The 27908-nt window shown below is 40.5% G+C and overlaps 2 protein-coding genes and 1 long non-coding RNA gene across 3 annotated transcripts; 1 reads left to right on the forward strand and 2 right to left on the reverse strand.

The window, feature by feature from the left end:
- The first annotated feature begins 130 nt into the window (after positions 1-130).
- On the forward strand, positions 131-24478 carry rhobtb3 (Rho related BTB domain containing 3). The gene is made up of 13 exons (XM_034691727.1): positions 131-560; positions 907-1138; positions 2032-2224; positions 4467-4624; positions 5082-5190; positions 7703-7898; positions 8056-8252; positions 15197-15306; positions 16539-16644; positions 17478-17651; positions 21711-21877; positions 22209-22305; positions 23745-24478. Exons 1-13 carry the CDS (start codon positions 463-465, stop codon positions 23861-23863), a joined length of 1956 nt encoding a protein of 651 aa, XP_034547618.1. The 5' UTR covers positions 131-462; the 3' UTR covers positions 23864-24478.
- Positions 7306-8871, reverse strand: LOC117818724. Its single transcript, XR_004632391.1, has 2 exons — positions 8821-8871; positions 7306-8221 (listed from the first exon to the last, which is right to left on the reverse strand). It is a non-coding gene; the product is annotated as an uncharacterized LOC117818724 (long non-coding RNA).
- Positions 23389-27908, reverse strand: glrx (glutaredoxin (thioltransferase)). The gene is made up of 3 exons (XM_034691713.1): positions 27593-27908; positions 26507-26642; positions 23389-23881 (listed from the first exon to the last, which is right to left on the reverse strand). The coding sequence occupies exons 1-2, from the start codon at positions 27797-27799 to the stop codon at positions 26529-26531; spliced, it is 321 nt and encodes a 106-aa protein (XP_034547604.1). The 5' UTR covers positions 27800-27908; the 3' UTR covers positions 23389-23881; positions 26507-26528.

Raw genomic sequence — 27908 nt, forward strand, 5'->3', positions numbered from 1 at the left:
GAGTCAGGCGCGAGCGCACTATTCAGCCTCTCTCTCTCTCTCTCTCTCTCTCTCTCTCTCCTCTCTCTCTCTCCTCTCTCTCTCTCTCTCTCTCTCTCTCCCCAGTTGTTTTGTGCCAGTGAGACTTTGTTTTACCCACCGACGTCATTCATATGGTCTGGACACTGAGGCGCGCGGCTGCTCTCTTCTCGTCGTTAATTGCGTTTCCTGCCGCCTGACAACTTGTTTGTCTGTGAGCACATCAGCCGCCCATGGGCGCTGCTGTATACACCCTCTGCTGCTCCGCCGGCTGGGCTGTCCGGTGCGCCTCTGCGGTCGGTTCGGGACGGTATCGGGCTCCGCTTTTATGAATGAATAACAAGACGGGGAAATGCGAGTGACTGTAAAAGTCCCGAGCAGCTGGGCTCCCGGGGGAGCAGCCACCAATGAGAGGGATTAACGACGGAGCGGAGCCGCGGCTCTATGCGGAAAAGCCGACTGCAGACTGGCGTGGAAACGCACCGTGAGGGGAACGGGCTCGATAGCGTTCAACAGCGGAATAAAACCGCGGTAACCACAATGTAAGTTGCTCCCATGCTGCAACTCATTAAGGGATGAGGGGAGAAAGGGGTCTCTGTATGGTTGCATGCTTTGTTTTCTGTTACTACACTGCTTTTTAAATATAAATGCAGCTTATTCCTCAAAGTGTCTAATTTATTGTAGGCTACCCTCTCAGGTGTAATAAGGGCCTTGGCAAGCGTCTTCTCAGTCTTTTTCAGTGACATAGCGGTGATGCACTGTCTCCGTGATAGACATAAATAATAAGGACCAGAGCAAGCTGAGGTTCCTCCTTTCCCTCAGTGCGCTACTTCTGGAGCATCATGTGCTTCATTCAAGTCACTGAACCGCGACTTGTCTGGCTTACAGGTCCATCCACATTGTGGCTCTGGGCAGCGAGTGCCCCGGAGGAGTCGGCCCCGGGGAGGAGATCATGGCCCAGGGGCAGCTGCAGGGAGGCCTGCTGTGGAGCTACTTGGGTCACGGAGCGCTGGTGGGACCCTGCGACCTGGAGAGCAGCATGCAGAACCCAGCCTTCATGGAGTACACTTCACGTGTGTTTGGAGATGTCAATGTGGTGGTGCGGGATTGTCCCAGTTGGGTAAGGGACTGTTTGTGCGCAGGGCTGAATGAGGAAAATAGAGACCTACATGTGGCTAAGACAGCATTAATCACTGCTTTACTCATTCATGTCTTTATAGTTAATTTGCATGATAAAAGGTAGCCAAGCACCATCTTTGCTTTGGCTCCTTTCTCCTGCCACCATATCAGACTTGATTTGCAGGTGAATGTTAGAGCAAGCTAAGATGCCTAAAATACTTGAAACGTGTTGTAATTTTGGCAGAGCATTGTCAATGTAAAATAGTTTGCATCACTTCACTAATAAGCTGTCTACTTTTTGCTCTGCTTCGGTTTCAAATAAGAAGTACAACAATTCCTATTCCAAGGCTACTTGCCTTCCAGCGCTGATTGCAGGCTTTATGAAAATGTCTCTATTCTTAGGAGTACTCTATTTTAAAATGCACTGCACAGAAAGAACCTGATGAAAGAACTTTTGTTCTTAATAGCATATGAATGTGAAATGAAAGCACTGTTATGATTTGGTAGCAGCACTCTATGGGTCCTATTGTAGGGCTGTCGCACCCTGTCGGAGCTGGTGCTACGGAAAGACTGTCAGTCTAATTCTATGTCTCTTTGTACCTTTTTTTAAAGATTCAGATTGCTCACAGCTTTCTAAAGTGTTGTTTTTCCTGACTAATGAGTTGAATCAGGTTGGTTTAGATTGAGAAAGTTATCCAGCACAGGTCCTCAGGGGGGTTAAGTCCCAAGAGCCACACAGTGGTAACTATTCTTGTGGAGACTCAGAGGGGAAGGGTGAGGGTTATCTGAGGTAGGAGTCTTGGTATGCAGACAATCCTGTGCATGACATTTCTCACTTCTGTCCTCTATACTGACCTTCTATTTATATTTGTTGTTCTTTTTGGGGCTTTCCAGGACTTATTGGACAGCGATTGGGCCAGCGTACGTAAAGTCCTCGAGCAGGCAGACATTCTGGTCATCAAATATTCAGTCACTGACAAGCTGGCTTTCCAGCAGGTCAGGAACGGCTACGCCCCTAGACTCCGCCCACTCCTGAGGCACTGGGGTGTACCTGTCATACTGGTCGCTGTCGGTGCAAGGCTGAATGGTGAGGATGCTTTTTGCTTTGTGTTTTTGTTGTTTCCCAGGTAGAGTGTAGTTTTTCCAACAGCACCTTAAAAACTGATTATTCTTTTAGAAGTTGGTCACTGTTGGAGTTTTGAGGCAGCAAACACAAAATGTTTTACCACCTTTAAACTTTGCATCATAGTTGTGTGGTTGCCTAACGGTTGCCTAAAGTCGTTGAGTTAGATTTTTAGACATTGCCATGTTCATCTGGTTTGGCCTGTGAGATCACTGTCTGTCCTTGTGTCCTCCAGTGTGTCCTCTCGGCACAGGGGAGGATGCTCATGATGTAATCTCTTCAGGCTGTCAGCTCACATGCACCCTGCAGAAAACCCACCACATCAAGGCATTAAGTTTACTTTTTGTCACTATAAAGCATGCAAATGGACAAGAACTTGGACAGCACTTCAGTATGCACTATCATAGCTCCAAAGTGCACTAAAACATTAGCAACCTCTTAAGTAGGAGTTGGGCACTTGGTTGTAGCTGTAATAAAGGCTGTTTATCACAGAGAATTGATTCTGGGTGTGTTTTTGCACACACACTGACCCTTGTTGAATCCAGATGCGGTAAACAAGCTCATCAAATGCACCAGGTTGTATTTTTAGCCTGTCTGCTCGACATACTTTGAGAACCTGTCAGAGCTCTTCGCTGCAGAATGATCACAGTTTGAATCAAGTCTGTGCCAAAGAGACAGACAGAGAGAGAGAGAGAGAGAGAGAGAGAGAGAGAGAGAGAGAGAGAGAGAGAGTGACTGAGGAGGAGAGACAGTAGGTACCTGTAGACTAGAACCTTTGTTTGTGTTTCTGTGCGTGACTGCTGTGAGTATTTTCATGCTATCCCCTCATGACTACAGAGAATGACGGCTGAGCTCAGAGCGCTTCTTGCCGCTCGACTTTAGACCACCATAGGCACAGCGGTGGCAGAGAGAGGGAGAGAGAGAGAGATGGGAGAGAGAAAGAGATGCTGTACGAGCATTAATGCAGCCATTAAACCAGCGCTGAACGCACACAGATTTAACCAAGGGCACGCACGCGCCCTCACACACAAACATGGCACTGATATGCCAAGTCACTGCCAGACACTCACACCCTCTCTCTACTCTTTCTGCCCTGTTCTCTCTCTCTCTCTCTCTCTCTCTCTCTCTCTCTCTCTCTCTCTCTCTCTCTCTCTCTCACACACACACACACACACACACACACACACACAGGCACTCTCTCTCTCTCTCTCTCTCTCTCTCTCTCTCTCTTTCTCTCTCTCTCTCTGTCTGGCTCCTTCTCTGTGTCATGCCTGTAGGTTATTAGCGGTATGATTTATCAAATGCCCCGGCACTTAGCTGCATGTACCACTCGTTCTCTCTTCTCTCAGGCTCTCTCCTTCTTTGTGCAGTTTTTTTTTCCCTCCTCCAGGCTAATCCCTCCAAATTTCCTGTCGGATTCTGTCTTTTTGGTCCCCATGCACACATGCCACAGCACGGCTGGTCCTAGTGCACGTGCCGTTGCACACTTCATGCTGATTTAGATCATTGATCTTTCTCTTGAGAAGAGAATTCTTTTTTGGTCTTCAGACTTGAATGAAGATATAAAAGCTGAGGCATAAAAGTGCAAAACAAATCACTAAAAATAAAAGAAGTACTACAAGAACTGATGGAATTTCAGGAAAAAACAATAATGCTTACAAGGGGTAAAATGTATGAATCCATTTTGCTTTTATTTTATCATTCTGAGAGTTTCATCTTTCCCCACTTGCTTTGATGGGTACAGTCTGCAAACAGATTGACAGATCACAACCATGGGACAGATAAGTCTGTTTACAACTGTTTACAACACACCAACTGTTCTGCTGTGTGATGCTTACATGGCAATATCTAATGAAGATCCCTGTTGAGCTGAAAATTGAAAATAATAGATAATTTCTGTCCTCAGATTATGTTTTGTTACAATTCTAGTTATGGGCATTAAAACTCACGATCAAAGTGTTGTACTGAAAATGATATACAGCATTTCATTTCTCTCTTTAGTTGAATACTTTTACAATAATTGACCCCAACAGCATGCTAACCCTTCTATGGGGTTCAACTCACGTCAGGTTTGGGGCATCTTGATAAGCATAAAGTCATATGAGCGGTTGATTTCTATATTGCTCGTCATGTACTGTTGTGAAAACACATTTAGGATTCATTTATTTACAGTTTAAATAAATTAAACTCCCCTCTCTGTGTCCAGATGAAGGCCCACCGTGTACATGTCCGCTGTGTGCCTCTGACTGGAGCAGCTGTGTGCCCCACAGCGAAGGTCTGCAGCTGTCCAGAGACCTGGGGGCCACCTACCTGGAGTTACCCTCACTGAACCATGTGTTCGTTGGTCGCTACTTTGGCAGTGTGGTAAGCGGTCAAGTCACATGACAAATGCCACAAATAAAGGACTTAGTGTCAAATATAGAATCAGATGTAATGTAAAAATATTTAATGAACTCTTATGAGAGTTGCTGTGATAGAGTGAGCTTGAAATGAAATTTCATGGGATCAGCAATGTGCAAATGAGTTTTTTATTTAACTTCCTGATAAAATTAGAATCCCTCTTCTTAGAAAAAAGTCATGCCTGCTTTTTGCTTAAGTCAAGCTGTAAGATACACTCTGCAGTTTTCACACTCTTCCTGCCTGTTAAACTGGTTCATTTCTTCATGTAGACCAATACGATACGAAGCTCACTCAAGGAGTGAAGTACAGGTATCTACGTTGTTCTTCTTGGGAAGTTGTTCCCAAAGAGAAGAACTGCTGATGTAACATGACTATTTCTGTACATTGTGCTGGAACTAACATGTTTGTTTGTATTGTTCAGCTGGAGTACTTCATGATTCAGTGTCTAAAACACAAAGCCAAAGAGAGGCCAGAGAAGAGGAGAGCAAACAAAGTGAACGAGCTCCGTCCTCCTCACTTAGAGCAACCAGGTCAGAGAAATACGATGCTGTTTAAAAATGTATTTTGTTTTCTTTATTTTTTTAAGAGGCACTTTTTTTTTGTCTTATTGTTTTCTATAACCAGGGTCAACTTTGTTTTGATCAAAATTTAAACATGTTTTTTTCTCCAAGTTGCAGTTACATTGGTCATTTAGTTTTTATTACATTGAATACTCATTGTTGCTCCTTTACTTTGTACTTGAATGGACTGACTGGATTGTTTTTTCTTGCAGCTTACATTGCCACAGAAAGAGCTGAGCACAAAGGTTTTATTCAGATCAATATTCCCTATTCCACACTGGAAATAAAAAGAGAGACAAAGAGCTAGGTAGAGTACTTTCATTCAGCCACGCTCAGCTCAGATCAATTTAAGACTGAGCTCTCTGACAGAGTGTTTAGCTCTGAAGGCAGCTCAGTGATGCAGCTGAGGATTATTCATTAGTCTCATCATTAACTTTTTCTTTACCAGTTCAAGTATTAAAATTCTTTAAGTCCACAAACCCGTTCAGTAAGTTATTTTTAAATCTGTTTTTACCTTTTGTGTGTAATACTAAAAAAGGAACCACAGTTTTGGAAGATAAAGTTAAACCTGCAGCAGATCATAACTTTTCTTAAAGTTTTGCGTACATTGTTGTGTCTGATCACAGTTAAAACTCAAAGATGCTCAAGTTAACAAAGTTGGAAAGAAAATCAACAAAATACTTCAGAGATACTTCAATGGAACCAGAGATGTATCAATAAATAACTAGATGTTGTAACTCTAACTTATTTTAATAAGATCAATTCAGAATTTTCAGATTCAATTTTAATCAAGCCACTTAGCCTGAAAATTGTTTTCTATTTTTGTGAAAGGCTGGAGTGAAACTTTATCAAAGTCCTGTAAAGACAACCATATTCCTTAAACACAAGAGGCTAATTTGAAGAAGAGATAAATGACCCAGCCAATCATGATCAAAAGACCCTTAAACTCAAAGAGACACAAATTTCAATACACAGCGCTGCAGCAGAGACATAGCAACCTTAATTATTGTTACAAAGATTAAAAGAATGAATCCAAGCTGGAGTATTCTGCTGCTTTTCCTTTGTGCTAATGTTATTATGTTTTAGTCTGTGGAACTATTTCACCTAATTGGCTTATAGACAGCCTGATTAAATCTGCAAGAGGCTGCCATTCTTAAGCACTGGATGTTGCTACAAATTGAAAGGCTTCTGTGTGCTGTATTAAAATTACACAATTGAAATTAATTTGGCTGGAAGCAAAACTCACAAACCAAATACACTAATTAGCATAATTGATTCACAAAATGGGATTAATTCTGATTGTTCAGAATCAAGATATGCTCATTTTGTCTTGCCTTAAAATGCTGCTTCTAAAACACAAAAACAAAATAGAACACCTGAAAATATTTAACACAAACTACGCTGTTAAACTGCTGTTAATTATTGATCTCACCGCTTTGTGCTGTTAGTGTCCACTTTTGACAGATTGACTGATGGCTTCTAGTCCAGCCAAAGAGACAGCAAGCACTGGTGGATTTATTGGTGCCTGTCCAACACTACTTAGTCGTACTTATGGTGCAGCTTGCATTAAATATGAAGTGCTCTGACTCAGAAACAGCACCATTTGCACGGTCAGATATGAGCAGCAATAAAAAAAGAAGATGAGGTCCACAGAGGTGCAGTGTGTATTAGGCATGAATAGGAATATAATAGGAGTATGATTTGTGAAGCCCCTCTCCCTCCAGCCTCATTTTCATTCCACTTTGGTTGTATGTCACCTTTTATCAATCTGTATTTATGAAAGCATGCATCGCAAAGCATGGTTTTTCCTCAGTCTTTTTGATGAAATATTTCACATTGCTTGCCGATAGGTTTTCTGCTTCTGTGCTTTTTATTGCTGTATTTGTTTAGCGTTCACTGTTGTTACTGTTGTACTCAGTTTCCTGCAAATCAATCACAGTTTTAAACGTTATTCTTATTTGGAAGAAGGCTTTGCCTCAGTGCTGCTGCAAATTACCTTAAATACATCTTGTAAATTTCAACTTCTGTTGCCAGTACCATAAATTTAAGAAAAGACATTGGGAAATAAACTTTAGAACAAAGATGTTACATATCCTAAATGACTTTAAAGGGCAAAAAAATCAGGGCAGCGACACTGGTTTTCATCCTGACAGGTCTGCCATCAGTGCAAAGACATGTCCAGAAATATCTTTTATGAACTTGAGCCATTGGGCAGGGCACAACGTGATGTTTGTTTTCACCATCCCTCGCTAAAGGATCTCTCTAGATTGTCTTACTCTGTCAACATTCTTACCATGAGTTGTCAAACCTCCTGACTCAAGGCATGGGAAAATCAGGAGTAGCTACAAACAAGTTTGATTAAATGAAAATGAAAAGTTAAATTTTTTTAAACATACAGAAAGATAATCATCCTCACAGCTCATTCCTCTTATCCTCCTCTTCCTCTCTCTCACCCTACATGACCCTTCTTCCTCCCTCTCAGCCCGTCTTCCCCCCATCCGAGTAGAAGAGTCCAGCTTCTCCCAGGACATGCAGTGGTTGCTGGAGCGTGGCGTGCAGTTCGCCGATGTGGCTTTCTATGCAGGAGACTCTGGAAAAGAGCTGGGGTGGGCGCACGCTGCTGTGCTGTGTGCTGTCAGCCCATACTTCAGACAGCTGCTCCTGGGGCCCAAGACTAGGTAGGAGAGATATTAACTTGTTCACAGGATTGCGCTTAACAAGCTCTTTCAGCACCTGAGCCTGGAGCCAGCAGGAGCTCATCTTTCTCTCTCTGCAAAGTCCTCTGTAGTGTGACTGTGACTGAAATTGTGATAAATTTCATCTCTGGTTGGACAGGGAACGTCCACAGTCACGGTGTGTTTGCAGAGAGCGGGATGGAGGCCCACATTCGCTTCTCTCCACCTGGGACGGGGGTATTATCGATGACATGCCCCGATCAGAAGGGCACCTGACAGGACGCCTCTCTCGCCTGGTGGTGAAAGACCCCCTCCTGTGTATGTGCCTGTGGGAGACTCTCATGTTCATATACAGAGGTAAAACCATCAGCGCACTTTCACTAAATATAAGTTAGCTCCTTACTACTTGCTAGCACTATGTAGAACTTTGACTGACCACATGTGATATGAGAAGTTCCCAAATATGAAGCCTATATGTGTTATTTCTTCTATAAGCTTATAAGTTAGAGTAATATTTTTGATAAGTCAAATAAAACATTTGAAAAAGCCTTGTTTAAATAAATTGAAAGATATGATAATCGCTGCCATAGATTAGAAGACCAAGAAAACAGCAATGACTGATGCTAAGTAATGCTAGCAGAATTTAACTACAGTTATGCTTTGACCTGAGACCTGATGCCTGTATGCAAAATGCACTAACAGGCAATTCAAACACATTGATGATGAGCAGGTTAAAAATATACCATGTTTACCTTCCTAGTTATGTTACTCCATTTTGATGTGTTAGCATGCCAACATTAGCTGATTAATATTACAGTTTTTCTCAGTCGCTTTGGTACATTTCTCGAATCATCCTCGACATTTGCAAAACATTAAGTGCATTTCTCAAAACAATTCGTAAAAATAGCAAAACACCATGGATTACCTGTTAAAGCCAGTATCTTGCTCAAAATCCTTAGTTCATCTCTCAAGAGTAAATATCTGTGTCAATGAACATGTCAGTGCCATCAGAATGACAAGTCCTTGTGTCAGTGTGTACGGATAAGACAGTCAAACTGCTTAGTTATGCTGTCAATATAACTGTGTCCTCTGAAGGGACGTTCTGATGTAAACTATGGCTAAAGTTTTGATAACAGTTATTGTAAATTGTAAGTTACACCTTAGTGTATGTGGGAGACTGATTGCATGAGACTGGACAAGATTCACAGATTGTCCTTCCATTGTCAGACGTTGTAAACATTGTGTTGTGCTCCGGCTATATATACACTTGCCAGTTGATGGTTCATGAGATGCACCTTTGAGCTATTTCAGAAAACTGGTTGATCATTGGTTGATCTAATGCTTCACACATTTCCCTTCATTAGAGAAGGTCAAGATTCACCTGGGAGCAATTTACCAATTCAGGACAGATTTAGAAAAAAAGTCTAATGGAAATGTACAGAAATATGACTGACATATTCTGACAGTCTAAATGTTGTGGAGGGTGAGACTATTCAACAGAGACCCATTATAATACATTTTGATCAACATGACATAAGCACTTGATAATGTAGGAAACAGCAGAGAATTGTATATAATCATTTGCATGGATGTACCAAAGCATTTGCAACTTGTTCAAAAAAATGAGAAACTGCTTTTTTGATGTGCAGAAGTGACGCAATGATGTGAAGATTGAACAAGTAGTTTTGCGAATTTCAATTCGGATCTGAGAAATGTACCAAAGCCACTGAGAAAAACTGTAAATATGAAGAAAAGCTAAGGTTGATGGAATGGCCATCAGCTCTGTAGGTGTTGAGTTTTATGTAACTATCTAACAGAACTATGTGGACACCATGCCCCCATGCTCCTCCCACTGTGTGATGTAAAGCCATGATACCGTCTTGATGAAATTGACATATTGCACAAGTAGCGCAAGGCACGGACAGAGACGTTCTGGCTGGTGGAGCAGCAGGACTGTAATCACACCCTGTGTCCCAACTAAAACATGCATTCATAATGTGAAAAAATAGATAAAACATCAAAGATCCCTCAGGTGGGTACGTCCACAACAGAACGGATTCTTTTGTCAATTTGAAGCAGATAAAAAGTTTGAATGACTTGTGCTAGTGTTTGTTATGCTTTCTCTCACTGTCCTCCTCTACTTTGCAAGTCCGATAAAAAACACTGCAGGAGCCCTCATTTGTCAACAGAGCTGTCAATCAGTCATCTTTCTAACATCAATGACTAATTAAAACTGAAATTGTCCTTCCCAAAAAGTGAACACTTGGACAGAAATCAACACAAAAACTATCCACATTGATAGAGATCATGTTTGAAAAAAAAAAACATTATTTGACATGTATTTTAATTTTACAGTTTGACCAATGCTCTGTTGACATGGTGGATGGCAGGGTTTATGACCTATATACCATAACCAGTCAGTAGGGGGAGCTCCAAATATTTTGGCTACACAGTCCATGAACATTTGGTGCCCATTATAATATACAGTCTACAGTTAAAAATGAATCCTTATTTACTTAAGTAAAAATGTACCTGATATTGGCAACATCATGTCAAAGCATAGCCGGAGTGATTATTAAACATCCTTAGGGGAATATGAACGTCTGTACCTACTTTTATGGCAATCCATCCTCTTTAAATTATTCTCTGTTAAGCTAAAATTACCAAGTTGTTGGTGGCACTTGAAGAAAAGTTAGGGGATCCTGAAAGTCTTTGGGACTCATTCTCTGGAAAGCACGAACATCTATTCAGATTTATTGTCAATCAACCCTCTGGTTTATGAAAGGATTAATTCTGGAAACCAAATGTTACTTTGTTATTTAAAGTATGGCATTACTTTCTTCTGATTGAATCCAGCTGTATTCTAGGGACCACTTGTAAAAATGATTTAGGTATAGAAAGATATACTTACCTAAATAACAGTACAACAGAAAAGGTCTCATCCCCCATTAGTTTACACTCTGTGATTTCACCATGAATAAGTTGCTCCAACTGCAGTTCTGGCATCAGGATCAGTTGCACAGAGAGTGCCAAAGAGAAAGTTCAGACTAGAATACAAAACCGTCTCTGAAACAGCGGCCAACATTGACTTTGTCCACAGAAATCTGGATATTTGAATCAGTTCACTGCCATCACACTAGATTATTTCTGCTTGGAAGACTTTGTGAAGCGATCTCCTGTTACAAACCCCTCAGTGTGGTGAATTGCATTCATCATTAATGGCAGACTTGGTGATACTTCTTGGCTTTTCTTAGCATTTTTGTTGTTGCTCTGTAAGACATGTCCTGAATATGAGTAATGCATCTTAGATACACTGAGCAGACCTGGAGTGCCAGTCACAGCATGGGGGCTCCATTTACTGAAAACAGTTATTGATTTCCAGTAATTAAAATGTGATGATAAATATCTCTTGGCAGCAAAAGATAGTTTTTCCACTATTGGGTCTTGTCCAATGTGCCATCATTGTGTGGAACAGAAATCAGTTAAATTGAAAGTACCTGAATGTAAGCAACTGAAGTATTGTCATTTGGGAATTTGATCATCAAACTGTGATCTCTCTGCTTTCTAACCAGAATTTGTATACTTTGATGCCTCAGTCATGTTTTCTTCATCTTATTTTGGTTAGGTTAATTTAACGTTTTTGATGAACTGGTGGAAAATTAAAATTGAAGCTAATAGGGTTAGCAGTAGCATGTTACTTTGGCCTTGTATTAACACCAACAAATGATAGCCGCTGTGATTAACCCTCCTGTTATGTTCGTTTCTCTGGAACAGCAATAATGTTCCTGGGTCAATTTGACCCGGTGCATATTCAATTATACAAAAGTGTCAGAACCCAAACAAATCCCAATACACATCTTTTTTTAATCTAATTTTTAACTCCATTTCTAACCATTTAAACCAATATTTAGTCCATTGGTGTTCCTTAATTCTCATAGATCATGGTTCAATGAGGATAACTCACTCATTCTTCATAAAAATGAATGTTACAATTTTTTTAATGTACATTGGAAAGACCTAAATATAAATACAATAGTTTGACATGACAGATTTTTGTTTGTTTTATTTGAATTTTGATTTTTTTTTTATTTCTAGGAAGTGATGTTGATAAATTAACACCACACCTCTTCTGTCACATGCTGCCCAGTTTTTTATCCTGCATTTAGCTGGTCTGGAAGGCAAATACTGCCTAAAATAGACTTTAAAAGGGGTCAATTTGATCCACAACATAACAGGAGGGTTAAACTGTCATTTGAAATAAACAGCAAAGAACAAAGGACAAATGCAATCATAACAGCTGTCTTTGCAGATGTTGCATCAAGCATGTTCTAGTTGTGTTTAAAGCCTGGTTAAAGAGCTGTGTGACATCCTTGGTGACTTCAATGCTGTTATGAAAATCCTCTCCGTCTGCAGTGCTGCGCTTGCTGCATGTTAGATTGCAGCTGCTCGTGCATGCAAGCTCATCATCACAAGCTGCATAATGTGCAGGAGCCCTTATGGGCAAGACACTGCGCTCACAGCTGATTCAGAACTGCCTCTTAACATGTATGTGAGCAGCACTGATGGTCTGAAGAAACACGCATTTGCACACTCACACATATTCACCAGAGGCTGACACACAAACACACTGAGTGAGTGAGTGTGTGTGTGCGCTGCAGAAGGATGAGCGGAGAAAGGAAGAAGATTATAGGGTTAGACTGAGTCTTTGTGAGTGACGGTATGAATAAGAATAAGAGAACCAGAGTTTGTAAGACGGAGGGTGTGGTGTTGATGCTCGTGCACAGGTATATAAGTACTTGTGCTGATTTTCATTTTCCTGTAAGAGAGGAGAGAAATGAAAAAGTGAGGAGGGAGAAAATTGAGGACAAAAATAGGTGGTAGGACATGATGGATACAAGATGGAGGGAAAATGTTTGGTTGGTGGAAGAGCAGGGTACTAGAGCATACTGTTGTAGTGTGTGTGTGTGTGTGTGTGTGTGTGTGTGTGTGTGTGTGTGTGTGTGTGTGTGTGTGTGTGTGTGTGTGTGTGTGTGTGGCTTGGAAAGAACAGCAGAAACAGGAACATGTGGGCATGTGCTGCGCAGAATACCAATGTCACGTTTCTACTCCTAAAGCACCGCAGGGAGTCGGTGTGAAGCCTTGTGTGATGTAACGTAATGTTAACCTTCAGCATGGCGGGTCTGACTGTATGTTAAAGCAGCTGACCTCACATACAGTGTGTGCGTGTCTGTAATAGTGGGGTTTCTTGTATGGGCTAATCAGATGTGAGCGTTTGCCTTCCTTGCCCAGAGAGACATTCAGAGCAAAGCGAGCCAATATTGGATGTTCACTCACTGAATCCACAGCATGCTGCACTTTGCTTTCCCAGATAGGGGACAAATATCTCCTACTTGCAATTTAACTCTAGTCTTTTGTCAATTGTAGCTCAATTTATTGGCTTGACAGAACTCATTTCCATAACAATATCATACTTCTGTAAACACACAGCGTCACAGTTGTGCTTGCTGCTCTGGGTTTTTTGTCACTTGGATGTGTGTAGACAGTCACAGAGGCCGTGACTTATCCTGTATGATGTTAACACTGTAAGACTCTGTCTCCTTGTGTGCTGTGCTGCTGAATCATTGCATTTGTCATTTCGTTTGGCTTTTTCTGTGTGTGCATATTTAGCACATGCTTTAAAGAATATGACACAGAGGAATTAATATGTGTGTTTGGAGTCATTTTTAGCATCATTAGGTTTTAAAATTTGAACTACAGGTCTGTCATTTTATGGGCAAATTAGCACTAACTACACTGCTTGATGACGCTGTCAGAGCTGTTTAAAGCAAGGTGAAGATTTCTCATCTACCAATGTTTCCAGTTCTGTTTATCTGTGTATGGCAACATGGTACGTCAGCAGCATATTTCCTAAGCTAATCTGTCACCATGCCTATGAGGTGTCAGCGCCACATTATTATCCGACAGCATGTATTGAGGTAATCCCTCTATCAGCCCAAATACCGTCATTATGAACTAATGATGAGATAAATCCTGTCCAGTCCAGCTTGCTATTCCCCACACTGTCTGTTTACATCCCAGAGAGACAGAGTGCATCAGCTAAATCAAGCTGCAGGGTTGTGCAGACTTCATGAAGACATCTTCTGCTAAAGTGAATAAATGCAGCATGAATGTTTTCTGAGACGGTTTGAGCGATAAATCTTTATAAATGTAATTTTAATCACCCTAAAAGTTCATACAGATGTTCAGGTTCCCTATAAGATGAATCCTATTCCTTTTGGCGATCTCCTTAACACCCATCGTGAGGTTCACAGTAGTGTTTCTAAGTGAAAAGACTAAACAGCTCATAAATTGTAATCACTTGACTCAAATGACCCCCCTCTCTTTTATTCCAATAAGCATCATCAGAATTTTAATTGAATGATTCAGTCCTATGGTTTGTTTCATTTCCATCTGCCTCAGTTGAGCTTTTGAATTCCAATTATTAAAAGCTAAATCTAACATCGCCTGCTACAGATCAGTCTGTTTGCATTGTCATGTAACTCTTGTGAAGATTGTGAAATATGAAGACTGAAATTTTTTGAAGCTATGTCTAGGGGCCATAATGTTGATTTTCTGTCTTATTCGTTAATCATGATTGTTTCCTATTTTTAATTGTTTACGTCATTTTCTGTTTTGGGTTCATGGGTGTGGTTAACCTTTTAAGTACCTGTTCAGTTGGGGGCGGGAGGTATACTGTACAAAGCGGGTGAGTGGGGTTGAGTATTTTTTTGTTGGCCACCGTTATCGTCATTATCATTGTTTATTTTGATCTTTTTTGGTATTGATTTATTTTGAGTATTTTTTAAAATATAGAAAACTTACTTTGGACTTCGATTTTGATTTATGGCAAGACGCCTCACAATCACGACCCCATTTAATCTCTGCGGCACCTTTCAATCTGGGCCACTTCACTATGCATTTTCTAGCCAAACATTAACCGGGAAAAGACATTTTTGTTGCAAAAACGAAACGTTTTTACTATCAAGTAGTTGACTTGAGGAAGACTTATATGGACAGACTTCTTTTTGCAAAGACACAAATGCTCTATCTCGAACATTTGTGAAATCTGGATGAAGTATCTTATCATAACTGAAAGGAATTTTAAAAGCAGACTTATTTTTGAACAAGCAAACTTTTGTCAAAAACAGGTCCTGAGTGCTCGACGTAAGGTGTGTGGGTGGTGAAAGCACAGTGCCAGTTGGAATAAAAAGAGTTTGTCTGTGTGCCTTTTTGTAAACTGTACTATTGTGGATGTATGCTAGGAGCGTGGGAGTGGGAACACCTCCAGGAGGCCCTGGATGAGAAGCTGAAGAATTCGCTTGCTGTGGCTCAACTTATGGAGCGCATACGATCTCTCATCGGCAAAGACAGGGTGAGGATGTTAGTGTGTAAAACCATCTCTCTTTGTTTTTCCTCTGCACAAGAAAATCACAATAGAACCAAGAATAGACGATATTTGAACAGCCTCCTACAGCAAATTAGGTTAAATATCTATAATGTGTCCATGAAGGTGTAAACACATGTTTTTGTAGTCAGAGACTAACAGTGTCTTCATTAGTAAGACCTTGTTAAGAAACAGCGCTGTGATAATTTGGCTATAATTAGCATGTTTATTTAATCCCAGCACGTATCACCACTGAGGGAATTAGTATCAAATAAACAAGAGATGCTTGTTAAAGATGCTAAACACACCAAAGAACTAGTTTACACTGGACGGAAAGGAAAGCCATGAAGTCAACATCATCTTACTATTGACACCTCCATGTTTTAGACTTCAGACATCAAAATTCAGATCATGATCAGGACATATAACATGCCTGACTCTGACAAGCCTTTGGCACCTGGCATGGTCTAAGAGCACATCTGTACAGACCTTCACCCGAGGCAGTGTTAGGATGAGCTGCTGATCTGACAGCTGGGCCACTTTAACGCGATGAGATGCCCTAATGTCCTGTCAGGGTTTGATCTTGTCTCCTGAAAACACCTCCAGGTCATCTCACTCTGCGAGGCAGGCTTGGATTTTTCTCCAGAAGCTTTTCATTGATTTATGAAATCAAAGAGGCTTGATTCTGGTGCTGCCTCCACTGAAAGCTCTGTGTTTGCTGAATGCTCCATCTGCAGCAGAGCAGTGCAGGAGTATGGAGTTCTTTGTGCTCCGGTTGACTGAGAAAGGTCAGGCAATGGTAATTGGATTCTTTGATGACACTTATTTTCAGACTTAACTAACACAGTCTCAAAAACACACTGATAGCTGCTCTTACAGTGCTGGTCTCTCCAGTGTAATGTTTTATACATATTTTACATTATGCATATTTTCAGTGCTTAAAATTAGCAGGGATGTTTTAATAAACACTCAGTTTGGAGTCAGTCTAGTTCACAGTTTGTTAACTGCTCTGTCATGTTGTTCTTGGTGCTGCTCTTCAAGTATGTTTGGGCAGCGCTTGATAATACTAGAAGAGGTGATTTATATTCTACAGGGGGGTGAGATAGATTCACAGAACGGCAATTGTGTTGGAAACTAATAACTGAAACCCAGCAGAGGATTTTCAACACTCTCTTTATGTTTCTCTTGGCTTCTCCTCTTCTCTATGTGTGTGCGCGCAGGGCAACAGGGACACACCGAGCGCGCGGGCAGCTCAGCTCGGCCCTCAGACTCTCGTCAACCTCTTCAATTCGCCTCTTTACTCTGATGTCATTTTCATGGTGCAAGGTGGGTCCATGCTAATATGTGATTTCGAAGTAGACACATTTACAAATGAATGCATCGTCACACAGCAGAGGAAGGTCACATTTTATAGCAGTGATTGAATTATGATCTCAGTCTCAGGCCTGGTCGTCCATTTGGACGCTAAACAAGATAAAGCGGTCCGAGGGACGAGCAGCCTTCCGCTCCTGTCATGTCTCATCTCACCAGAAGCTCCTCTGTGAGCTGCATTTAGCCAATTTGCTATTAAAGGATCAAATTGAGAAATGCAGAAGTAATGCCCTGAAGCTTCTCCTCAATCAATATTTATCCCATCAAGAGTGCACCAAGCTATTCTGGTCCTTGCACCTCTGAGCTCGGAGTTCAACTCTTAGAGGTCACAGAAAAAATTTGGATTGTAATATTGTAAGCACTTTTGTTTTTATGCTGATGTGCTGATAGAGTGAAGTGGGGGGAGCTGTCACTTACTGTTAATAGCACTTAATGGCAGCAATTATGTCAGGAATTTTGCCCAGGCTCCTCATGTCATTTGTTTCCTGTTTATTTAAATGGCCCATTATGAGAGATAACAACACGCCACATTGAATTAGTTTCGGCCTCTATACTGCAGTGATGTGGCTAAAAGGGACAAGTTAGTGATTATAGGGCTGTTTGGCTTGTTGGAAATTATTCTAAATTAGTATGTGATGTGATATAGTTCAGCTGAGGTTCAATAAATGAATCATGAAGCATCTATTCTGTCAGGCATTTCCCTTCACTGCTCTAGAAGCTTCTCAAAAACCTAGATGTAAATTTTAGATGTCTGTGTGTGTGTGTGTGTGTGTGTGTGTGTGTTCAAGGGAGTGTATTGCCAGCCCATCGAGCAGTGCTGGTGGCACGCTGTGATGTCATGGCGGCCATGTTCAGTGGGAAGTATGCTGAGGCACGGAGCAGAGTGGTGCCCATCCATGGTGTCTCCTCAGATACCTTCTTGTCTTTCCTTGAGTACCTCTACACTGACTCCTGCTGTCCTGGTGAGTTTACTGCACATAACTAATAATAATATGGACATGCACTCAAATATGAACACTTCTCTATTCCTTAAGATTAATGACAGTATGGTGGCACCTTAAACTGTTAACACATCCTTAATAACAAGCCTATATATAGTAAGAAAACATCCCTGTAGTACTCTTTGTCTTGTGGACTAACCGGCTGATTTTGTATAGCTGAGATCGGTTGCACTGGGAATCCCTCAGTCAGCATGTCAATTCAGTCATTTTTTCCAGATTGCAGTAATAAAAATAGGGCTAGCGATGTTTAATAATGAATAATCACTAAAAATAGACATTTGTTTGATTTGTGATGGGGATGAAAGTTGCTTCAGATGCCATACATCTGACCAACAAACCAACACAGTCTATTTCAGAAAGACATTGGACTTTTGATTTCAGTAGAAGAGACAACACTTGAGAGAGGTACAGTGGTGTTTTCCTGCAGGCCTTGCTCACTACACAGCCCAAAAACAAAAGCACAGATGACAAGTGGCGTCAACCATCTGTGTGACTGCGACATGCTGCCAGTGTAAGTCTCAGGAGGAATGCAGAGAGAGGGCTGCACTGAGCTTAAAATTAAATTAGATTCAGAGATGACAAAATCAAGCCGTGGCATCAGTGCTTCATCTGTTTTTAATGCTGCCAGCTCACGGCCCCTGACATGTTGTTTTTGTTTTCCTTCGTCACCATCAGTCACTCTGCAAGCTGCGTTTTCAAAGCAATTAGTGCTGATAATTCTCTGTGATGGTGACAGTGAGTGTACAGTGTGTTATGCTTTGTGAAGTTTGTTTTTTAACCTTGAAGATGCATCGAGTGATATACTTATCCTAACTCTGAATCAAGGGACTCCTGTTAAATGTGAGTTCAGCTGATACTGTTGATCAATCCTTTTGAAAATCAACACTTATGCTGCAGCTCGGAGCAGCTTTCAGCCCCTCTTTGATTGTTTTTCAGTCAGATAAACTAAACAAAGCTGCTTCATTCAAATCTCTAGGCTGCTCTGCAAGCTTTCACACAAGGCATGTTACTTTTCTGTAGAAAGAACAGCTTAGAGTCTTAGAGTAAAATGGAAAAAGACCACAATACAGATGTCAGGAGTAGGTGGATTGCACAGTACAATGAACCCCTCTCCCATTAGGTGGCAAAAGAGCCTCTGTTCAATGTCATGTTAATATGTCTTTTGACTGCTCTTGTTTCAAATAAGAAACTAATCAAGCTTAGAAAAAAACAACAGGATGTGCTGCACTATCTTTGAGGCTCCTTGGTGTGTTTATTTTTGAGTTTTTCTGCCCCCTAGTGCTGAAAGATGACATAATACAGCTTTGAATGTCAAGCTTATGCAGTCATTTCTAAAGGGGCTTTAGTAGTATTGTGTGAGTGAGTGTGTGTTTATGTGTGTATTTTCATAGTGGCATTAAAAGTAACTGTAATATCAGTTGAATCCAGTATTTCTACTACAGATGATTACAGATTAAGAAAGCACAAAGAAAAGCATTTCACTTCACATCATTAATGAAAAATCCACAAACCTGTAATGAATAGTTACTGAATTGTAGAGTTAATTACATCTTTGGCTGCCATCTTCACTTCTGGTGTTATTATATAATGAAGCAGCTGAACAGACTATGCACAGTTTAGAATAATCCATTCTGAATAAGCAGCTACTCAGAGCTGACAATCTCCTTATTTTGTGGCATTAGATGTTCTGATGAAAATATCATGAAAGACCTCAGCAAGCAGGTCTTAAGATCTAGCTTAGGTACAAGCAGTTTCCAGAGATACAGCTGCAGGTTGAGTCACAGGAAAAGGAAATTAAAGCCTAAAAAAAAACCAGCTCCAGAGGCGGATGGCGCTGCACTGTTACATAAGAGCAGCACTCAAGGTCAGAGCAAGGTAGCTGCACGTGTGTCTGCAAAAACGGAGTGTATTAAATCAAAGTAGTGTTTATTGTACGTACAGTATGAGTGCAATATGTTGTTAATGCTCGTTGATGTTTTTAGATAATTGTGACTGTCATTCAGCTGACAGTGCTGCAGCCTGTTACAGACACAGGCAAAGAGTCAGGGAGGGAGTGAAGGATGATAAGAGTGATGGACACAAGTTACATCAGGAGTGATTTGATTTGACATTTTTAAATTATGTAACAGGACTGACTTCACTTTTTTGATGCCTGTTGCACATTTGTATGTAATGATTTAACTTCACAACAGTGAATTATTCATTTGTTCTGGTCTAAGCAATCTTATTTAAAGCACAGAGCTGAGGTTTAGCCCATGTGAGGATAATGTGTGTTGTCATTATTGGAGGTGTTCATTTCAGTTAGATTTTAATGAAATATGTGGAGCATCAAATAAAACTGATATAAATTATGAGACATTGAAAAAATGAGACAGTAGGCTGAACTGTGTTCATCATTGCTTCAAAATAGGACAATGTGGAGGGAATATAGAGCCATAAATAATTGATGTTTGTATTCCTTGAGTCACATTAAGAGTGTCTGTGGTGCTATGTTTTGGGCTATATTGGTTCATCCTGGACTTCCTTTAAACCTTTTCAAAGCATTAAAGATAGGTGCTGTTTTGAAATACTTATTAAGGTGCATTTCGACCAAGAGTTCCGGGGTCTCTTAGCCCTCAGAACTACTTTCCCTGGAACTAAAAGGTTCCTGTGCCCCCATTGTTGTCTGTGTTTCGACCGCGAGCTGAAGTCCTGGGTAGATTGTGAAAATCAGGCCAGTGCCGTATGGAGGAAAAAAATGATATTAAATAATATTTTGAAATCTTAATAAAAAACTAAACTGGTATGCATTCCCAGGAATTCCCTCTGTGTTTCAACAACTGTGTAGACTCCACAAGCACCGTTACATTCAACCGAAAGTCCCAGGACCTTTGAAAAGTACTATCCCCCAAGCAGGGGCTTTTCAGTGGGGAGATTATCTACCCCTGAATTAAATTTAGACCCTGGTTCCTCTGATCCAAACGTAGCACGTGCACGTAGTTCAGGGGTAAAGTCCCTCGTTCCGGGGTAAAGTTCCTGTGGTCGAAAAGCACCATAAGTTCACATCAAGCAGAAAATTAAAAGTATTTAGAGTTCAATATTTATTCACTTTTTGCTCTGTTATGGTCTCCACCAACTCATGAGGGAAATCCATAGCTCCTTAGCTGCTTAATGTCTTGCTGTGTCCAGCATCAAGTAACTTCGTCTTTCTGCTCTTAGGCATTGGCAGAGCGCTGTGAGTTTATAGAGTTAGGATATCCAAAATAGAGGTGAGGGAGAAGAAGAGCTATGAAGCTGTGGGCCGTAAAACCAAAACAATGCTCAAAGACACTAAACTGCTGTAGGGAAGCTGAGGGAAAGTGTAGAATGAAGCAATGGTTTTCTGTGGTTCATTACAAGCAACACTTTTCGCACATGTATGTCATTTTACTTATTGAATTAAAAAAATGTAACTTTCAGCTTTAACTCCTTTTTGTGCTGAGTTCATATTTTCATTTTGTGTCTGTAATATATTCAATTACACACTGAGAAAGCCCAAATTAAAAACTCTCTCACTGTTAACTCTGAGTGCTGTGCAAATTAACTGACTTCAAGTTTACGGTCAAATAAAGTGTGGGCATGAAATCATGTGGAAGTGTAAAGTACACACAAAATGCTTGACTGTGATTATATTAGACTCATGAAGCTCTCTTTGCACGCTTCTGCTCCAAATCTTAATTATGTACCAGGGATCATAAAAAACTGGCTTTACTTGAGGGAGTGTTTTAAGTGTTTTCGATCTCTCTGATGTCTAACATGCAACTGTTGTATACAAATAGAGAATTATAATAATAATAATAATAATAATAATAATAATTCATTTTATTTATAGGTGCCTTTCTTGACACCCAAGGTCACCTCACAACATAGCAATAATAAAAGCAACACTCAACAGTAAATAAATAAATACATACATTAGAATAAAGAATACAATACTAGAAAAATGAAAGGGGGAAGGATGTCAACTACATGTTATAACACTGTGTGTATTTGTGTGTCCAGCTAGTGTGCTGCAGGCCATGGCAGTGCTGGTCTGTGCCGAGATGTACCAGGTGAAGCGTCTTCAGCACCTGTGTGAAGTATGCGTGTGTGCTTACCTTCAGAGCATGCCCAGTAGAGAGCTGTCATCGACAGGTATCAGCGTGATTCGGTTACTCCGCAGGGCAAAGGTGAGTGTTTGTGTGGATGAAAATTAAAAGAGAGAGATTAATCAGGAATATAAACAGAAGATAACTTGTTTGTGAAACCCAATCACGGCTTCATTATGATATGATTGATCCTTTTGTAACCAAAATGCAAACATTGTGAAGAAATGTTGATGTTTGTTAAGAAACTGCCCGATGCAATTCATGTGTTTTTAGTGGTAAGCTAACTCTTTGATTAGCATCAGCTGTCAGTCTCAATCTGCAACATGTATTCATGATAACCTGTTGGAATGAATGAATACTTAATAGAAGCCTTGTTATTTGACATGATATCTGTTTTCTGTGCATGTATCAGTGCCACAATGCAGAGCAGCTGTATATCTGGCTCCTACACTTCATCGCCAACAACTACCTGATCTTTAGTCACAAACCTGACTTCTTGGAGCTCTCAGGTCAGTGTGTAGACATCTAAACACAATGTAAATATCTATCATATTTAAACACAAGTGATGGTTATTCAAACTTAAACTGGCTGCACAGAGTGATAGCAGAATTAGACTGATGATTTCAGCATTTGAGTGGGCTGCAGACTTAATTCTGAGAATAATGAAGTCAAAGTGCCTCCAGTCTTTTGTGATTTTTTGGTTTCCCACTGAGTTAAAGTAGGCTGGGCTCCCTTTGTCTCAGACAAGTAGTAGAGCTAGCAGTCATTTTTGTCAAATGCAGGGGCAGATTCAGATGCTGTTGAGGGGTAGCGATGGTGGTGGAGTATGTTAGGACACACATACCACTATATAGCATTTACTTACCCTTTATGACTCATCATATCAATCCCATCTGCTTTAACTAACATTATGTAACATTTACGTATCATACAGATGTTTATTCCTGGGTCTCATTTATTTTTACTTACAACCTAAAAACATAAGCAATCTTTAAATTCTCTAAGTGTATTTCTCAGGGAACAGGAACAGGACAATATTCAACATGAAAATGCAAAAGAAAACTTCTGGCAGTACAAATAGTTGATTTTGACAGAAGTCCTTCCTCTGACAAGTCAATAAGCCAATCACATTTTAGGATTTTAGAGTGGCATGGGGTGGCTTATCAGATTTTAAGGGGGCCATGCCGCCCTGACCACCCCTCTTTATCTTCTGGTGGTCAAACAGCCTGCTGATTTTCAAAACCCATGAGGTGTAGCCAAGGTTTCCACTGAAACCATCAATTACAGTGAAACACTTCTAAACACCAATAGTATTAGAGACTGAAGTGTTTTTTCTTTTGTTGATTTTCTAAACTTTCAGGATTGAACTTGATCTGAAGACACCTGTGAAAAAGCTGCATTTGTTATCCTGCCATGAAGCACAATATGGCAGTATTCATGTGTTAGACAGCTGGCTGTTAACCCGCTGGAATAAGGCCTCCTTAAAGTATACTTTATACTATAAGTTCACACACATCATTTATATGCATTTAATAAGCTTTATAAGCACACTTAAAGATCAGCTGATGACAAAGACAAGCAGCAACATAGCTGTGGTTACAAGCAGTAGCATGTTTTTTATTGACATCATTAGTCATAAAGACAAGAATTATTATGGGTCACTGGACGGGTACTGAAGGGCAGAAGTGAAGTCAAAGGCCAGAGTAAATGTACAGCACATAATCATTGGTCGCCTTCTGCTTGGCAATGTAAACAAAATCTTATCAGATATTTCAGCCTTGTTGGCTGCGTCCACAGCAATAACCCCCGGGGGTTACTGCTGCGTGAGTGTTGGTGTGACCATGTGCCAAGTGCAATAAATCTTAATATGGTTATATCAGCAAAACTTCCCATTGTTGTGTTAGCAGCAGAGCACAGTTGTGATGTGTGTTTTTCGTGTTGTTCTAGAGGAGGAGCGGGAGCAGGTGGAGAGGCTGCGCTGGCCGTCTAGAGGCTACCTGCAGGAGCTCAGCGAGTACCAGCAGCGGCGGCGCAAGCTACGGAAGTCCCGCTGTATAGTCATGTGACCCCAACTGGATGCCAACCTGAGGAAGACAGTGAGGGGGGAGAAGAGAAGGGAGACCAGGGAGACAATAAAAGTGAGACTGGTCTTGAACATCTGGAGAAACGGACAGAACAGAAAGTTTTTTTTCTGCAAGTGCTGCTAGACGAAGGGCTGATTTGGATGGATGCTTACTCCTAAAGCAGAGACATACCCGGCTGTGATGGCCTTTCTCCCCCCAAAGGAATAACTGTGTCCTTCGTTTAATGACTTTTCTATCATGGGCAATACAAAATGACTAATACTTTAAATCCAATATGAATTTCAAATGACTGTCTGGCCACAGGCTCTGTGGGAGATTAGATATCTATTGGCAGTGCAAAATGGAGGATATCCAAGATGAGCAGTGACAATGAAATGGCTCCATTATGCGAACAGATACATCAAATGACCACACAGCTGTTGGAACAGACCGGGATCATGGGCAGACTGGTTCAAGCTGCAGTAACGGGTAACAGGACTTCTTCAGGTCGAAAAAGCAGGAAGGAAACTGCTGCAGTGTTTGATTTCTATCAGAGGATTCTCCTGTAAGATTGACGCTGGACCACTCCTTCCTGAAATAAACCTTGGCCCATGTTGAGTCTGTGCTGGATTTAAAAAAGTGAGCTCACATGCAGCATTTCATAACCTGATATAACTCTTGAGCCTCTAACTTATGAGTGGCATGACCAGTATATCAGCTGAGTGTTGACCTACATGAACACAAAGCAAACAGTTATAGCGCAATCATGCTCCTTTTCATTTGTAGTCTAACAGACACTCAGTGTAGCTGACAAGCAGGACCGATTTTAATTCAATTCTTTCGTTAGTTTCTTTCTCTATCTGTAATTCGACATCAGTGAGCGTGTCAGAGCCAGTGCAAATCGTATCACCATGTGAGATGGAATACATTTTGATCCCAGCTGGTATCAAATGAATCCATCTCCATGTCGTTAAGAAGTGTCCTAACATCAGGTCTTCAAATTGAATGATGCATAGCTTCTATCAAAATCAAGCGCTCTTAGCATCAAATCTAAATAATAACCACTAAGTTTGAACATGTTTTTGAGTCCATGAATGGATTCTTGCATTATTTCCTTTGCAAATGAACATGAAACTCTTTCTCATTTATTTGCAATAAAAAAATGATAAAGTAGTGTCTCTGTCACATTAAAGAGTAAAAAGCCTTTTGTAGCATTTATGTGTACAGACGCGGTGTAAAGACTTGTGAAAAAAAATCATGGTAAACTGAAAACCACAATGCCTCTGGGTAGGAGACTATTTATTTGATCCTCTTTTTTAATTTAAGATGGTTGTTTTTAATCATAACTAGATTATGATTTATTGGTGCTGCAATTATTTTTGTAAACAACTGTAAACTGTATGTGAACATGATTATGACATTATTTTTTTTACATTTGGAGAAGAGACAAATAGAGACACTATTTTACAGTCTACTGTTTCACTGCTATTTACATAAATAGTGACTATTAAAACATAGAATAAAGACAAAAACATAATTTTTTAAGGTAAACCTACAGCAAGATGGAACACTCAATTTCTAATCTGTCATTGTGCAGTTATATTTTAATAATTGGAGTTTTAGTCAACAGAAGTAAACAAACAGAATATAATTGTATTTGACATATTCTACCAGAGGTGTAGCAACAGAATATACACAAATATGACGACACAGCCGCCACTGTGAGAAAGTTTGCAGGTCATATCATTTGGCACCTCAAACTACCTGGTGTATATTTAACCTTCACAATAATCAAAGTGTGTGTTTTTGTTAAGAAACCTTCAGATTAATCCCAATCTGCTCTTGAAAAAACAATATCAGCTGAAAAGATAGACTGTAAAACAAAGTGGACTCTACTGCTGCATCTATACCCAGTGTGTGGAGACACACGTGGGCTTCTATTGTACAGAGTGTAGATAACATGAAGTCTGACTTTAAATAAAGACATGTTTTAGATGAACAAAAGATGACTGAATGATTGTCTGCACCCTTTTGTGCATGTTGTTGAGGCAAAACTGATTGTTCAAGTGTTTTGATATTTTGGTGAGCAGGTTTTTAACTGGATTAATTTTCCCCTCACAAGATGTTTCCACAGGATTTGATCTTGTTTCAGAATTTTGTGCTAATTTGTGTTAAGACCTGCAAACTGTGAAGGCAATAACACAGGATTAACATCATTTTCATGCACATCAAATCTCTCAGTAACCCCTCAGGCCCTGTGTCGAGACGTCTGCACTCATTATGTTTCTTTTCTGATATATTGAGGTGTTTCCTTTTCGTTTGGCAGCCATCTGTGTGGGCCTGGAGCTCATTACCCTGTCATCTCTACCATCCAGCTGCAATTACTTTTTATCTCTTTGAGCACCACCTTGGGCATCTTATTTCTCTTCATTTATTTATTCCTGCACTAATGAGCGCTTACTGTTACTAATTCATGCTCTTAATGACTTTGCTCTGAGTCTTCTGAGGGGGCAACACCCACCTCCTGTTCTCACCTGTTATTGCACGTCTCCTCATTCTAACCCCGACCTTCCCCTGCTCCCCACAGCTTTTTCCCCTCGGTTTTTAATCTATCTGACAGGTGTGTGTGTGTGTTGTTCTATATACCTGAGGGTCTGCAGTAGGATCACTACTGCAGAGCTCCGATAGACTGCAGCATGGTCTCTAGCTTGCCACTCTTGTGTAGTGCTTCTACATCACTACCGCCTCCAACACACTCCTCACCAATGAACACCCGGGGGACCTGCAATCAAATCAATACAAGAGAAACAGAGATGCAATTGGAAAACGTGCAGTTATTGATTTTTGGTGTCTCTTTTATATGTGGTGTGGTTGCACTTTTCTTGACTTACTTTTTTTCATGCCCCTTTAAAAACCTTCCCTCTATTACACTCTTAATCCAGAGCTGTGATTACGCTATTTTATGTACCAAGCATATGACAAACCTCTTGCATATTATGCAATGAATTAAACTACCCGACAGTATAAAACTGTAAAGATGAAATGACTTCTATGAATAATTAAGTGGATATACATAAATTGACTATCAAAGTAAATCTCACTGTTCAATCTTGAAGCTCATTATTTCAGACACATTGGCCCATGTCTGCATGAAAATGTTAACATGCATTAGTGATACATCAATTACATTCCTTTTTATTGTAATTTTGGGGGCAGAACATGCTACTTTAGACTATTAGGAGGTTAATTCACGATTTCCTTCCCCCCACGTAAATCAAGAAGTCATATAAAGAGTCAAATCTGTAGTAGCTGATTTAATAACACAGATTTATCATCAATTGTAGTCCTATGCAAACTGTTGCCAAACACCACAGTGAAATGCCTCACTTGAGAAGGAGGATGGAGGAGGGCGGGATGCTGTTGACAGAGCTTTTCCTCTTAGGGAACTCCCTAAATAATTTCTCAATGCTTGTATCCTGATTTAGTGATTTCCTGCAAAATTAAACTTCTTTTTCACAGATTTAACCAAAAAAGTCTACATACGTTTGTTTATATGCCTAATGCTGCCTCTTTTAACTTCAGTATATCTAGAAACATACACCTCATTGTAAGAAATCGTTATTGTTGTAACATAAAATGTACCTTTGTTCTCTAAAAGCTACCTATTTAATCAGTCCTTTAAAATGAAACTCTTCCTCTGTTTACATTATGACCAGGCAGCTCTTTGTTTACCGTGCGGGCTCCGGTGAGCTCCAGGAAGTAGTCTTGCATTTTGTCCATGTCACCTCGTCCACTGATGTCGATGAACTCCAGATGTCCAGGCTTGAATTTGTATTTGGACAAAACGTCTTTAGCCTTAATGCAGAACGAGCACGTGGGCTTGATGAACAGCACCACTTTGTCTCCTTTAATCTTGGTTTGAACAAACTGCTGCGCCATATTTTCTCGGTCCGTGGAGTGGTGAGAAAGATTGGAGAACGATGGTAGTAATAAAAGGAAAGAAGAAAGACTATCGCCGTGCGTGCGTTATGTCAATCAGAATGACGTA

The sequence above is a fragment of the Notolabrus celidotus genome, chromosome 1 (genome assembly GCF_009762535.1).
Source record: "Notolabrus celidotus isolate fNotCel1 chromosome 1, fNotCel1.pri, whole genome shotgun sequence".
Classification (NCBI taxonomy): Eukaryota; Metazoa; Chordata; class Actinopteri; order Labriformes; family Labridae; genus Notolabrus; species Notolabrus celidotus.